Here is a 14,638-nt window from a genome sequence, read left to right as displayed (position 1 = left end):
TTTCTACATTTCTCCAGCTGTACGTATAATTCAGCTATTCAGCGCGATTTCAGAATGCTTAAGCGTGCCATAAACTGCGAGATTTACAGGTGTGACATTTAAAGTAATATCTTTCTATTCTTATTGCACGCCACATGTCGCAATAGAAACCATTGAGAAACTTGAATGATTTTTAAAATTCATAGTTTGATTTAATTGGCTTAAAATTATTAAATTATAAATAACATATTTAATACATTATATATTAGTGGAATATCAGGAAAATAAATACTTAGTAGAGTTAGTTAATATAAATGTTATGTACATTCTCTCATTCAATACATAACCACACGAGAAAGAATACTTCGGTGAAAAAGTTGTTAACAATACAGGGAATTCATTCTGAATAAAAAATGTCAGTTTAAAATAAAATAGTTTCCAAAAAAATAAGTCAACTAAAAAAAAACCTTGCGACTAACAGGGAAGAGCATTGTACATTAAAAGAAATATTCAATGTAATTTATATATTTTTCAATTCAAAGCAATACACCACGTAAACCATGAAAAACGATCAAAAATGTTCATTATTTTAAAACTATATTATTATAAATAGAGGAAAAGATTCTAAATTTCGATTTAAATTACCCAATTCAATCCATTGGCAATATTGATAGCATCATTGTGTTTTAGGCTATTTCTCGCCAACTTTGCTGTTGACATTTCCGAACTATTCCTGTTTGTTCAAATTGTACTAACTTTTAATAAAGTTTAACGGCGGATTTTCTTCCTTGCTTTTGCTATACAATAAGTAGTTTTTCATTTTATTAGAAGATTGAAATAAAATTTGCAAATAATAGGTCAAAATATATTAAGAGGAAGTTTTAAAAATGGAGTCAAAGTTACCAAAGCCTTCGGGAATAAAACGTCCAACAGCGCTTACGAGAAATATTTTACCTATGGACCGAATAAAAACAGCAACGCTTGGTTTGCGTTCAAAATCGGCGAATTTGTCTATATGTGCGTTGGATAATTTTCAGCCTCTTTCTCGCGACCTTACTAATTTACCAAATAGTTTTCAACGCAGAGGTATTTAAATTAAAGTCTTTAATACCTAGTGAAAAATTAAAAAAAAAAGTGTGTAGGGATAATATATTCTTTTTTTTTTTTTCTACTGATTTTTCATACCAACTAATACCACATTTTAATTCCTAGAACGTGCAGGATCTCCAGATATAGGCCGCCCGAACGACACAAATAGTAATGGTGTTTCTCGCTCAAAATTACGACGTAGCCGATCGGCTTGTGATATTCGAGATATGCGACCTATGAAGCGTCCCGAATTAACTCTTGCACCAATTCCCGCCAAGACAACGCGCTTTGCTAGTGCAGGCGTCACTAATAATTCGGCGGTATCAACACAACCGTTTTCTTCAAACTGTACAGTTTCCAAACCACAACGAATAGGACATGTTGCAGTTTCCTCTACCTCAACTGCAAAAAAAGTATACCCTACAAAATCTCAAAATACAGCAAATGTAGGGAACAATGGTCCTGGACGCGTTGCTAGCACAAGTACAAAAACGTCAACTACAGTAACTAAGAAAGGCATGGGGTCGGGTACTACTACATCTGTTTCAACTACTGGAGCTGGAAAACCTATTAATAAACGCATACCGCCTTACGATTTTAAAGCACGGTACAATGATTTATTAGAAAAATACAAAATACTAAAGGCAAAGTTTGAAGAAAAGTGTGAGCAAATGGGTGCAATGGAAGGTGTGCCTGAACAGCTAGAGGAGTCACAAGATCAGTTATTCAAAACAAAAGAGGAGTTAAAAAATATCTGTACCGAGAGGGATTGTTTAAGCCAACAAATTAAGTCATTAAATTTGAAAATAGATTCCATTTCGGCATTATGCGTGAAGACGAAAGACGAATTGGACTTTATAACAGAGGAACATAAAGTGAGTATTGATTATTTGAGAATTGTGGATCTTAGTAGTTTATGTATATATTTTCTTATAGATTTTGAAAGAAGCACACGGGACCCTTACTAATGAAGTACTTGAGCTACGAGAGCGATCAATACGCTTAACAGAAGAAAATGTTTTATTACAGGAAGATTTAACTGCTTGTAAGGAACAATTGTTTCGTGCCAATTTAGAACGAAAGGAATTGCATAATACAATTATGGATTTGCGTGGAAATATACGGGTTTTCTGTCGTGTTAGACCACCGTTGGACTTTGAACAAGAAAAATTACTTTGTGGATGGAATTACGTAGATGAGTCCACAGTGGAAATTCAGAACTTTGAGAACAAGAATAAAAGTGGAGCACATACTTTTTCATTCGATCATGTATTTCATCCTAATTCAAAACAGGAGGATATATTTGAAATGGTATCACCTTTAATACAATCGGCATTAGATGGCTACAATATTTGTATATTTGCCTATGGACAAACAGGTAGTGGGAAAACATATACGATGGATGGTATACCAACCAATGTGGGTGTAATACCGAGAACCGTAGATTTGCTTTTCGACTCTATTAAGAACTATAAACGCCTTGGATGGGAATATGAGATACGCGTAACATTTCTGGAAATCTACAACGAAGTGCTCTATGATCTACTGAGCAATGATCAAAAAGATATGGAAATACGCATGGCTAAACATAATAAGAATGACATATATGTTTCAAACATAACCCAAGAGACGGTTACATCAGCGTCACGCTTGCGGGACCTTATGCATGTGGCTAAAATGAATCGAGCTACGGCTTCAACTGCGGGAAATGAGCGATCATCAAGATCACATGCAGTTACTAAAATAGAACTTATCGGCTATCACGCTGAGAAAAATGAAACATCTGTCGGTACAATCAATCTCGTTGACCTGGCCGGTTCTGAGTCGCCCAAAACAAGTACACGCATGAACGAAACGAAAAACATTAATCGATCCCTTTCTGAACTTACTAATGTTATCTTAGCATTGTTACAGAAACAAGACCATATACCATATCGTAATTCGAAGCTAACACATTTATTAATGCCATCATTGGGTGGAAACTCGAAAACATTAATGTTTATAAATGTGGCACCATTTCTAGACTGCTTTGTTGAGTCGGTTAAGTCCTTGCGTTTCGCAGCATCCGTTAATTCATGTAAAATGGCGAAAGCAAAACGCAACAGATTCTTAAATACATCTAGCAATAATTCACTCTAAAATTAGTGCCAATGTTATATTTATTAAGATTTTTTTTTATCTTTGTACAAATTTTCGTTGCCTGCTTGTATTTTTTGTGCTTTTCCAGAAATCACTAACTCCTCATATTAGTTTTGTACTTTGCGTTATTATTTTTTAATAAACAAATAGCTCACATAAAATCTAGTGAACTACTTTTTGTATGCACATTTTTGCAATTGCTATTTCTTTTTCACTTTAAAACAAAATCATAGATTTCTTTTCATGTGACAGTCATCACTAGAGATGGTATGGAACTTTTTTTCCAAAATGCTGTTTTTAATGCACCTTGAATTATTTTTTGTTCAAATGTTTGAATTTTAATTTGATATAAATTAAATATTTATAAATGCATCGAATCACTATACCGGATTTCTCACAAATACGTGTAAATAAAGTTCAGCAAATCTTTGCAACAAACATCAGGAGTTATAAAGATAAAATACTCTGAGGTTTGTTGTTTGTATTGGATTAAGAGATTACTGATTGAAAATTCTAATAAGAATATATCAACAAACAATGACTTGCTGACCATGTAACCCTTTTCCAAATTTTTTTCCAGAGAAATGAAGATTAATGCCAATAACTTAAAGCACGGTGTTTTCTCGATTTCACTCGGTTTCAATTACAACTACATAAAAGACAAGTAACGGGGACGAACCCGGATTTTATGCGGCCAAGAACTATCAACACGGCACCATTCCTCGAAATTACTTCAAATATGTTTACAATACAACAACACAAAATTATCATAAATTAAATAAGGAATCAGGAAATTTTAATTTTCTCCTTTATTGTAAGAGAACGTTAATATAATGCACTAATACTACATGCCTATAAAAAGAATTTGCATAGGTGTGTCTCCACTGATTTTTTATTGCTATTAATTATTTTTGGTGAAGCTCAAGAAACTCTCTAAAAACTTGCTATCGATAAGTAATTTTGCTTGTCTAGCAGTTAGTTTTATGCACGCAAAGTAGCTATAATATCATTAGGTACCTGGCGAGCGATTTCGGAATGTGATATTTCAGGAATTGTTGCTAAAACACCCATCCGATTTTTATAATCTACATCAGCTGCATATGAGTAGTGAATGCCTGCTAAATCGGTAAGGGTGCCGCCGTATGCTTCTAGTACAGCTTCCGGTGCACAAGTGTCCCACCGCTTGCAGCCGGGACTAGCAAAAACATATGCATGTGCCTTGCCTTCAAGTAATTGTAACACTTTATATCCAGCACCCCCAACTTTAATTACTTTTGTTGGTGATAGAGCATCTAATGCTTGTTGTACCAAGGGTGTTAAATGAGAACGTGTAGTCGTAATAATCATTTGCCCTTTGGGTGGACTTTTAGGTTCGAATCCTCCTGTGCCTAACCCTTTAAGACCCCATACAGTTCTGCCTATGTCGCCATTAGATTGTTTGTAGTAGGGTTGGTAAATAATACCTCCAACAGCGCGATCTTTAATTGCTATCCCAATTAGTACCGTTACATGCTCTAATAAACCTTAATAAAGATAATCATTGATTTGATAAATTGGCAATTTTATTAAATGATGTTGTACCTTTAGTGTACTCTGATGTGCCGTCTAAAGGATCAACCCATATCACGAATTCTTCCTCCTTAATTTCAAGTAATTCCTCTGGACAACTATGTGTGAGGAATTCCTCGTTTTCCTCTGATACCAACCACTCCGCTTTGACATTTAAGTTGGAGTCACCCTCCTCGCCAATGATTGTAATATTAGGAAATTTTCTCGATAGAGACGCAATAATACATTGTTGAGCCGATCGGTCAGCTTCAGTTTGTAAGTCGTCTTTGCCCTAATAAATGTATTGGTCATAGATTTGTATACGTATGTACGTTGCTAATACCTCTTTTTCCACAATACCAAGATTGCCGCGCTGCATTACTTCTCGAATTATTGAGCCTGCACGGGCTGCCGTGTTGATGGACAAAGCCATGATACGCATCACTTTAGGAGTTGTCATTGTTTATTATAAGATTTTTATTTATTTTTACAAAAATTTCTACTTTTGCAATGTGGAGCGACTAGGAAACTGTAAGAACTGTAAGCCTCTACAAATAAAATTATCGTGTTATCGAATGTCATGGTTTCATGTTGTACTCGATTCGTTCTAATCACTAACTACTGCATAAGTACTAATTGAGACAGTAAAACTTATATAATTTTACAAATTGTGATTACAGGTTTATTACACGACTATTTTCATTTCGGTATCCACGATTTTGATACTTTAACACAAATTACTCAATAAAATCGTTTATATCATTGATCGATAATTGTAATTATCCATTATCGAGAAAATATTTTTTAACATGCATTTATCGAATCATGAGTAACAGGAAGAGAACTGGAGTTTCATCACTAAATGCCGTTTTCACAATGTCTGGTTAATAGAGATGAGCGATATTGCGATTTTTAAATCACTGTGATTTCAGTGATTGTTATTGTTACAAAAGTAGTATTAAGATGTATTTGTATTGCTATATGCATCCCTTATTATGAACAATAGCTGTAGGTATATGGAATAGCATTTGTCTTGTTGTAGACATCTGGCGCCGCACTGTCTGCTTGTCGAAACAATAGACATCTGGCGCCGCAGCCGTCTGCTTGAACAATTGCAGAGTCTGGCGCCGCGGCTGTCTGCTTGTCTGCATTTGGCGCCGTATAGCATTATGTTCTGGTAATTTCCAGACGCAATATTCTAGAAGGACACGTCGGCATCAGCGAGAAGTGCGCGGCTATATAAGCCGTGGCAGCGCCAACGTAATCAATCAGTGCTAAGAGTAAACTGCTATAGTGTAGACGAGTTGTGAAATAAAGAGTTGTTGAATTAAACAGTGTTGATTTTATTTGTCAATCCTAGAGATACGAACCTAACAAAGTAAACTAGCAAGAGTAAATTCGTAACAATTGGTGTCAGAAGTGGGATTGTCAAATAATCAAATTCAAGATGGTTAAATTCGGAGAATTGAGAATTCAGCAATTAAAAAAAGGAACTGGAGGAGCGTAATTTGCCGATAAGCGGACAAAAGGCGGATCTGCAGGCACGATTACGTGAAGCAATGGAAGCGGATGGAATTAATGTGGACGAGTTCGAATTTGTTTGGGCCAGAAACTTTCTACAAAGGTAGAAGAGAAAGTAGAAGAACAACGAAACATCATCAAGTGTAGACATGAAACACGTTGTTAGTGGCTATTAAGCAAATGGCAGAAAATGTAGTGCAAACAGAAAATCGTCTGGCACAGCAAATGGCAGAAAATGCAGAAAATGCAGTGCAGGCAGAAAAATCGTCTTGCACAGCAAATAACGCAAATAGCTGAAAATACATCACAGTTAGAGTCTCGCCTTACCACAACAAATAACTGAAAATAATATACGCAGTTAGAAAAGCGTTTGGTACAACAGATTACAGAAAAATAATACAGAAGTGCAAGAGAAATTTTCAAAATTTGAAGACGAATTAAACACAATAAAAAATGACGAAGAAAATTTAAGATCAGAATTTCTTCAAAACTGAGTAATCGTGTGCGAGAACTGCAACTACATGGCCCTGCAACCATCAACAAATAATCAAAGATTGAAGGCACCCACATTCGATGGAAGTATTCCATTTCAAATATTCAAACTTCAGTTTAAAAAGACAGCAAATGGCCAATAATTGGAATGCAGTGGACAAGGTGGCGTCCTTGTTTGTATCATGAAAGGACCTGCGGCAGAAATCCTTCAGACCGAAAGAGGATTTCACCACAAAAAATGCGGATGCATTATCACGTCGCCCTTGTCCACTGGAATTTAAACATTGCTCCAAATCAGAAGGAAAGAAGGTATAATCGACGTGCGATTACTGAATATAGATCCTGAAGATGATTGGACTCCTCACCGCATCAGAATCAATCAGCTGGAGGACCCTGATCTTGCAAAGCTGATAATAGCCAAAGATAAATGGGGTACGACCACCAAAGGAACAAATAAGTAGCGAGAGTCCAACTGCAAAAGCATATTGGGCCCAATGGAACAGCATAAACCTCGTTAATGGATACCTTCATCGTACCTAGGAAAGCGAAGATGGCAAACAGTCTCGTCTGCTGATCATAGTACCGAAGTCCATGATCCCGAAAGTATTGAAAGAATATCACAATGGACCTAGTGGAGGGCACCTTGGGATTACAAAAACTATAGAGAAGATTAAACAACGGTTTTTACTGGATCGGTTGTCGAGATTCCATAGCAGAATGGATAAAGTAATTGCGATAGAGTGCATGGCAGCTAAAGGCCTAAAGCCAAAAGTCGCGGTAGGCTACAACAGTACAACGTGGGATCACCATTTGAACGGGGGGGAAGAGTCGCAATGGATGTTGTAGGTCCGTTTCCCAACCAGTACGGCCGGAAACAAATATCTACTGGTTGTCAGGGACTATTTCAGTAAATGGCCAGAAGTATATGCCTTACCAAACCAAGAAGCGAAGACAGTAGCCGAAGCGTTTTGTAGAAATTGGATAACAAGGTTCGGAGTGCCCGTCGAATTACACTCAGATCAAGGCAGGAATTTCGAATCTTCCATTTTTCCAAGAAGTCTGTACATTATTGGGCATCCACAAGACACGGACAACAGCGTTACACCACAATCAGATGGATGGTAGAGAGTTCAACCGAACGCTCGAAGAACATCTGCGGAAAATCGTTAATAAAGATCAACGGAATTGGGACAAGTGCATCCAGATGTTCCTGCTGGCGTATCGTTCTGCAAAGCACGAGACACCTGGTTACTCGCCAGCAAAGATTTTTTTTGGATCTGATCTGCGACTCCCTGCTGATCTTAAGTTTGGAACGAATGCTACAGCTGTAAGAAGTGATAGAGATTATTGTTCTGCCTTAAAGGAAGAAATGAATGAATTGCATCTAATGGTAAGACAGCATACGCATCTGATGAGCAATAAGATGAAGGACCCGTTCGATCAAGCGGCAAATTCAAAAGGTTTGAAGAAGGTGATCTGGTCCTGTTGTACAATCACTTCGAAAGAAAGGCTTGTCCCCGAAACTGCAGACAGCCTGGGAAGGACCCTATATGGTGATGAAACGACTTAATGACGTGGTGTACCGCATACAAAGAATGGGATGGAAAAGCACGATGTAAAATGAAAGTAGTACATTTGGAGAGCTCGCCCCATTTGGTTCAAGAGGATTTGTGCCTAATCGGGGACGATTAGACTTTAGTGAGGGCAGTGTTACAAAAGTAGTATTAAGATGTATTTGTATTGCTATATGCATCCCTTATTATGAAAACAATAGCTGTAGGTATATGGAATAGCATTTGTCTTGTTGTAGACATCTGGCGCCGCACTGTCTGCTTGTCGAAAACAATAGGACATCTGGCGCCGCAGAGTTCTGCTTGAACAATTGCAGAGTCTGGCGCCGCGGCTGTCTGCTTGTCTGCCATTTGGCGCCGTATAGCATTATGTTCTGAGTAATTTCCCAGGACGCAATATTCTAGAATGACACGTCGCATCAGCGAGAAGTGCGCGGCTATATAAGCCGTGGCAGCGCCAACGTAATCAATCAGTGCTAAGAGTAAACTGCTATAGTGTAGAACGAGTTGTGAAATAAAGAGGGTTGAATTAAACAGTGTTGATTTATTTGTCAATCCAGAGATACGAACCTAACAAAAGTAAACTAGCAAGAGTAAATTCGTAACAATTGGTGTCAGAAGTGGGATGTCAAATAATCCAAATTCAAGATGGTTAAATTCGGAGAATTGAGAATCCAGCAATTAAAAAAGGAACTGGAGAGAGGTAATTTGCCGATAAGCGGACAAAAGGCGGATCTGCAGCACGATTACGTGAAGCAATGGAAGCGGATGGACATTAATGTGGACGAGTTCGAATTTGTTGGGCCAGAAACTTCTACAAAGGTAGAAGAGAAAGTAGAAGAACAACAACATCATCAAGTGTAGACATGAACACGTTGTTAGTGGCTATTAAGCAAATGGCAGAAAATGTAGTGCAAACAGAAAATCGTCTGGTACAGCAAATGGCAGAAAATGCAGAAAATGCAGTGCAGGCAGAAAATCGTCTGGCACAGCAAATAACGCAAATAGCTGAAAATACATCACAGTTAGAGTCTCGCCTTACACAACAAATAACTGAAAATAATACGCAGTTAGAAAAGCGTTTGGTACAACAGATTACAGAAAATAATACAGAAGTGGCAAGAGAAATTTTCAAAATTTGAAGACGAATTAAACACAATAAAAAATGACGAAGAAAATTTAGATCAGAATTTCTTAAACTGAGTAATCGTGTGCGAGAACTGCAACTACATGGCCCTGCACCATCACAAATAATCAAAGATTGAAGGCACCCAACATTCGATGGAAGTATTCCATTTCAAATATTCAAACTTCAGTTTAAAAAGACAGCAATGGCCAATAATTGGAATGCAGTGGACAAGGTGGCGTCCTTGTTTGTATCATTGAAAGGACCTGCGGCGAAATCCTTCAGACCGAAAGAGGATTCCACCACAAAAATGCGGATGCATTATCACGTCGCCCTTGTCCACTGGAATTTAAACATTGCTCCAAATCAGAAGGAAAATAAGGTATAATCGACGTGCGATTACTGAATATAGATCCTGAAGATGATTGGACTCCTCACCGCATCAGAATCAATCAGCTGGAGGACCCTGATCTTGCAAAGCTGATAATAGCCAAAGAAAATGGGGTACGACCACCAAAGGAACAAATAAGTAGCGAGAGTCCAACTGCAAAAGCATATTGGGCCCAATGGAACAGCATAAACCTCGTTAATGGATACCTTCATCGTACCTAGAAAGCGAAGATGGCAAACAGTCTCGTCTGCTGATCATAGTACCGACAGTCCATGATCCCGAAAGTATTGAAAGAATATCACAATGGACCTAGTGGAGGGCACCTTGGAATTGCCAAAAACTATAGAGAAGATTAAACAAACGGTTTTACTGGATCGGTTGTCGAGATTCCATAGCAGAATGGATAAGTAATTGCGTAGAGTGCATGGCAGCTAAAGGCCCTAAAGCCAAAAGTCGCGGTAGGCTACAACAGTACAACGTGGGAATCCACCATTTGAAAACGAGTCGCAATGGATGTTGTAGGTCCGTTCCCAACCAGTACGGCCGGAAACAAATATCTACTGGTTGTCATGGGACTATTTCAGTAAATGGCCAGAAGTATATGCCTTACCAAACCAAGAAGCGAAGACAGTAGCCGAAGCGTTTGTAGAAAATTGGATAACAAGGTTCGGAGTGCCCGTCGAATTACACTCAGATCAAGGCAGGAATTTCGAATCTTCCATTTTCCAAGAGTCTGTACATTATTGGGCATCCACAAGACACGGACAACAGCGTTACACCCACAATCAGATGGAATGGTAGAGAGATTCAACCGAACGCTCGAAGAACATCTGCGGGAAAATCGTTAATAAAGATCAACGGAATTGGGACAAGTGCATCCAGATGTTCCTGCTGGCGTATCGTTCAGCAAAGCACGAGGACAACTGGTTACACGCCAGCAAAGATTTTTTTTGGATCTGATCTGCGACTCCCTGCTGATCTTAAGTTTGGAACGAATCCTACAGCTGTAAGAAGTGATGGAGATTATGTTCTGCCTTAAAGGAAGAAATGAATGAATTGCATCTAATGGTAAGACAGCCATACGCATCTGATGAGCAATAAGATGAAGGGGACCGGTTCGATCAAGCGGCAAATTCAAAAGGTTTTGAAGAAGGTGATCTGGTCCTGTTGTACAATCCACTTCGAAAGAAAGGCTTGTCCCCGAAACTGCAGACAGCCTGGGAAGGACCCTATATGGTGATGAAAACGACTTAATGACGTGGTGTACCGCATACAAAGAAATGGAAAAGCACGATGTAAAATGAAAGTAGTACATTTGGAGAGGCTCGCCCATTTGGTTCAAGAGGATTTGTGCCTAATCGGGACGATTAGACTTTAGTGAGGGCAGTGTTATAAAAAGTAGTATTAAGATGTATTTGTATTGCTATATGCATCCCTTATTATGAACAATAGCTGTAGGTATATGGAATGGCATTTGTCTTGTTGTAGACATCTGGCGCCGCGAAACAATAGACATCTGGCGCCGCACTGTCTGCTTGTCGAAACAATAGACATCTGGCGCCGCGTCTGCTTGAACAATTGCAGAGTCTGGCGCCGCGGCTGTCTGCTTGTCTGCATTTGGCGCCGTATAGCATTATGTTCTGGTAATTTCCAGACGCAATATTCTAGAAGGACACGTCGGCATCAGCGAGAAGTGCGCGGCTATATAAGCCGTGGCAGCGCCAACGTAATCAATCAGTGCTAAGAGTAAACTGCTATAGTGTAGACGAGTTGTGAAATAAAGAGTTGTTGAATTAAACAGTGTTGATTTTATTTGTCAATCCAGAGATACGAACCTAACAAAGTAAACTAGCAAGAGTAAATTCGTAACACTATTTTTAAATCACTGTAGGGGTATTCTCTTGCTCTTGCAAAACCCGGTGCACGGTGCAAGCATTGCAGATTTACAACGGCACAACAACAAACACACGCAGAAAAATATTTGCAAGGGGTGTGAAATATGTCAGACCAAAACCCATGTATATTAGCGTGCAATGTCACGCAAAAATAAAATTGCAACCCTGTTGTAGTTGCCATTTTACATAAAGACATATTACGTCGTTAAACTGTTGAGAAAGGTAAATTTTAATTAGATTTTATAATTTCTATTTAAATTATAAAGTTTTGTTACAGTTTTTTTGTTAAAAATGCATGCAGAAGGTGCGCCAATTCACAATAGCCATGCACAATAGTCATTTACAATAAATTGACTGAATCAGTCGCTCATATATCACTAGATTTTGCAATGGGTGCTCTCGTTCCCTTTTATATTTCGGTGTAGTATTTTTGCAATCTGCAATCTTGCAAGAGCAAGAGAATACCCCTTGTGATTTTATATTGCTATTGCGATCACAACTAAATCGACGTTAAAACGGAGACCTACCGGTGATTTTTTTCACTGTGATTGAAAAATCGCAAAAATCGCAACTGCGATCACTTTTTATAAATAGCAGTTCGCTTCTATGAACTGCGATTGCGATCGCAGTTCGAAACTGTGATCGCAGTTCGAACCAGTGATTGCGATCGCAGTTCGAAACTGTGATCGCAGTTTGAACCTGTGATTTACGATAGCAGTTCGAACCTGTGAATTACGATCACAATAGCAAATAGCAGAAAAGTAACAACTTTGAAGTTTTGAGTGCAACGTTCTTATAATTTTTAATAATGGCAGGAAATGTATGTATCAAGGAAAAGAAGTGAAGTGTGATGTTTGAAGTGGTAGATGAAATATAATCAAAATGGAATATTTTAATTTGTTTTAATAAAATTTTTAATTTTACTTATTGTTAAAACCAAATTTGAAAGCTTTTTGTGTTGAAAACAAGAATTGTAACTAATTAATTTCAGAAAAAATATGGAATAAAAAAATTACGGGTTTTTAATATTTTCCCAAAGATTAGGAAACTCCCGTTATTAATTTGGTCTTGAAAATATTATTAGCGGGTATTCAAAACATTCTGATGGATTATGGAGTTTATGGTTTTTCTTTGAAAATATTAAAAGCGGATCATACCAACATACAAATGAACTATGCAATAAGCTCTAAGTTTCAGGTAGCCGAACCGCTCCAACATTTGCGAAAATGTAGTGAAAAGAAAGGCGTAAAAACTTGACTCGAGTTACAGGAACCAAAAGAGAATTTTCCGCCAATAACGACAAAAGGTTCAGTCGTTCCCACGACAGTCGGGTGTACGTAACTGGACGGGACCCGGACTTGTATTCGGCCAAAACACTGTCAATCGGCAGAAATCTGCCGCTACAAACAACAACAAAAAAAAGGTCTCCGTTTAACGTCGACTTAGTTGCGATCGCAATAGCAATTAAAAATAGCAATCACTGAAATCACAGTGATTTAAAAATCGCAATATCGCTCATCTCTAGTTGACAGTAGAATGGAAGATAGAGAGATGAGGAAGAGTGGTGATGCCACTAATATGTAAAATGTAAAATTATTCACAGCTCTTACAAACTTGACGTTATTTTACAAATAAAAGCATAAAATAGCTCTATTATAGCTCTATTATATCATTTGTAATAACAATTGATAATTTAAAACAAAAAAATATTTTCTATTTACTTATTTTTTGCATAAAAAATTTCACTTGGACAAAATATTAAAATTTCATTGAAGTGCAAGGTATTAGTATGGCCACAACGAAAATCTGTACATGCAAAATGAAGAGCTGTGTTGTCTTGTGTACATGCGTTCATGTAGTAGGATGCTCAACGCCGCTTTCAGTTCACTGTCGTGATGCCATGTCGTGTCGTAAGCATTGTATTCAGCATATCACACGAGCAACTTGTGTTGCGCAACTCTGATCGAGTTTTTTTCTCATTCTCTTTCACTTTACTTTAACCCATTGTCCACCATTTACGTTTCTTTTTCCTTATAGGTATTTGGGCCACTCTATCACATATATTAATCAGTTCTGTCAATTAAGAAATATATTTTATTTATAATTCAAAATTAAAACAAAGATTATATAACAGACCTTCACATATATCACCCTTTTCACTATCGTCTGAATCAATTTGTATGGCTTCCTCCATACATTTCACAATATCTTTAATTAATTCGATTTTTTCGTCATACTCCATTTTCTAAAATATTTAAATTATATTATGTATATTTGTATACATATTTGCAAATTACTTACCAAAAGATGAAATTAAATTTTTTAAATATATTCAAAATATTAATTTCGAAAAAATATACGCAAATGCAACTATGTACTACGAAAGAAAGAACACGAATGCCGAAAAACGTCGTAGCGAACTGTTACGAATAAGAACACAAAGCGAGTTGCTGAACACTGGAAACTCGGCGCGATACTCCTCTCCTCGTTGCGCCCTCACCCATAAACCAAGAGTTGCCGCAACAAAAGTTGCTTCGTGCAATAATAAACCTGCGAATCGTACTTTATTTTATTTTATATTATAATTTTAATCAAATCTAGTTCAAAATGTGACTACTTGTGTCAAGGACGTGGGGAGGGGTTAAAAAGTCCTTAAATTCGTGAGACGTAATTGAGGGATGACCACTTAACTGGATGATGGCTTCAGCCGAAAGAAATGTTACTATCCATTTTTTGTATGTAAATTAGGAATGCAAATGTTTATAATAAAAAATCCCCGTTTGAACTGTTTATAGATTCTACAGTTGACAGCTGTCATTTAATGTTCTGGTTAGAAACTAACCATGACGCCTTATTTAGGATAATTGTACCAGAACTAACTAACAGA

General features: G+C 37.5%; 2 protein-coding genes across 2 annotated transcripts; one reads left to right on the top strand and one right to left on the bottom strand.

Moving 5' to 3' along the window:
* Positions 1–719: 719 nt before the first annotated feature.
* On the top strand, positions 720–3,786 carry LOC105221912 (protein claret segregational). The gene is made up of 3 exons (XM_011199056.4): positions 720–1,065; positions 1,192–1,943; positions 2,005–3,786. Exons 1-3 carry the CDS (start codon positions 867–869, stop codon positions 3,205–3,207), a joined length of 2,154 nt encoding a protein of 717 aa, XP_011197358.2. The 5' UTR covers positions 720–866; the 3' UTR covers positions 3,208–3,786.
* A 215-nt stretch (positions 3,787–4,001) lies between these two features.
* Positions 4,002–5,512, bottom strand: LOC105221913 (3'(2'),5'-bisphosphate nucleotidase 1). The gene is made up of 3 exons (XM_011199057.4): positions 5,099–5,512; positions 4,789–5,047; positions 4,002–4,730 (listed from the first exon to the last, which is right to left on the bottom strand). Exons 1-3 carry the CDS (start codon positions 5,213–5,215, stop codon positions 4,189–4,191), a joined length of 918 nt encoding a protein of 305 aa, XP_011197359.1. The 5' UTR covers positions 5,216–5,512; the 3' UTR covers positions 4,002–4,188.
* Between the last annotated feature and the right edge of the window lie 9,126 nt (positions 5,513–14,638).

This window comes from Bactrocera dorsalis, chromosome 2 (genome assembly GCF_023373825.1).
Source record: "Bactrocera dorsalis isolate Fly_Bdor chromosome 2, ASM2337382v1, whole genome shotgun sequence".
Taxonomy (NCBI): domain Eukaryota; kingdom Metazoa; phylum Arthropoda; class Insecta; order Diptera; family Tephritidae; genus Bactrocera; species Bactrocera dorsalis.
The sequence above is the reverse complement of the archived record's forward strand: the minus strand, read 5'-3'. Positions and strand labels throughout refer to the sequence as shown.

Excerpts from the sequence above, each read along its gene's own strand:
- LOC105221912 (XM_011199056.4), top strand. The coding sequence starts at position 867 with ATGGAGTCAAAGTTACCAAAGCCTTCGGGAATAAAACGTCCAACAGCG. Across the intron at positions 1,066-1,191 it reads AAATAGTTTTCAACGCAGAG|AACGTGCAGGATCTCCAGAT; the intron begins GTATTTAAATTA and ends TTTAATTCCTAG. Across the intron at positions 1,944-2,004 it reads TTATAACAGAGGAACATAAA|ATTTTGAAAGAAGCACACGG; the intron begins GTGAGTATTGAT and ends ATTTTCTTATAG.
- LOC105221913 (XM_011199057.4), bottom strand. The coding sequence starts at position 5,215 with ATGACAACTCCTAAAGTGATGCGTATCATGGCTTTGTCCATCAACACG. Across the intron at positions 5,048-5,098 it reads TTGGTATTGTGGAAAAAGAG|GGCAAAGACGACTTACAAAC; the intron begins GTATTAGCAACG and ends TACATTTATTAG. Across the intron at positions 4,731-4,788 it reads CACATCAGAGTACACTAAAG|GTTTATTAGAGCATGTAACG; the intron begins GTACAACATCAT and ends ATCTTTATTAAG.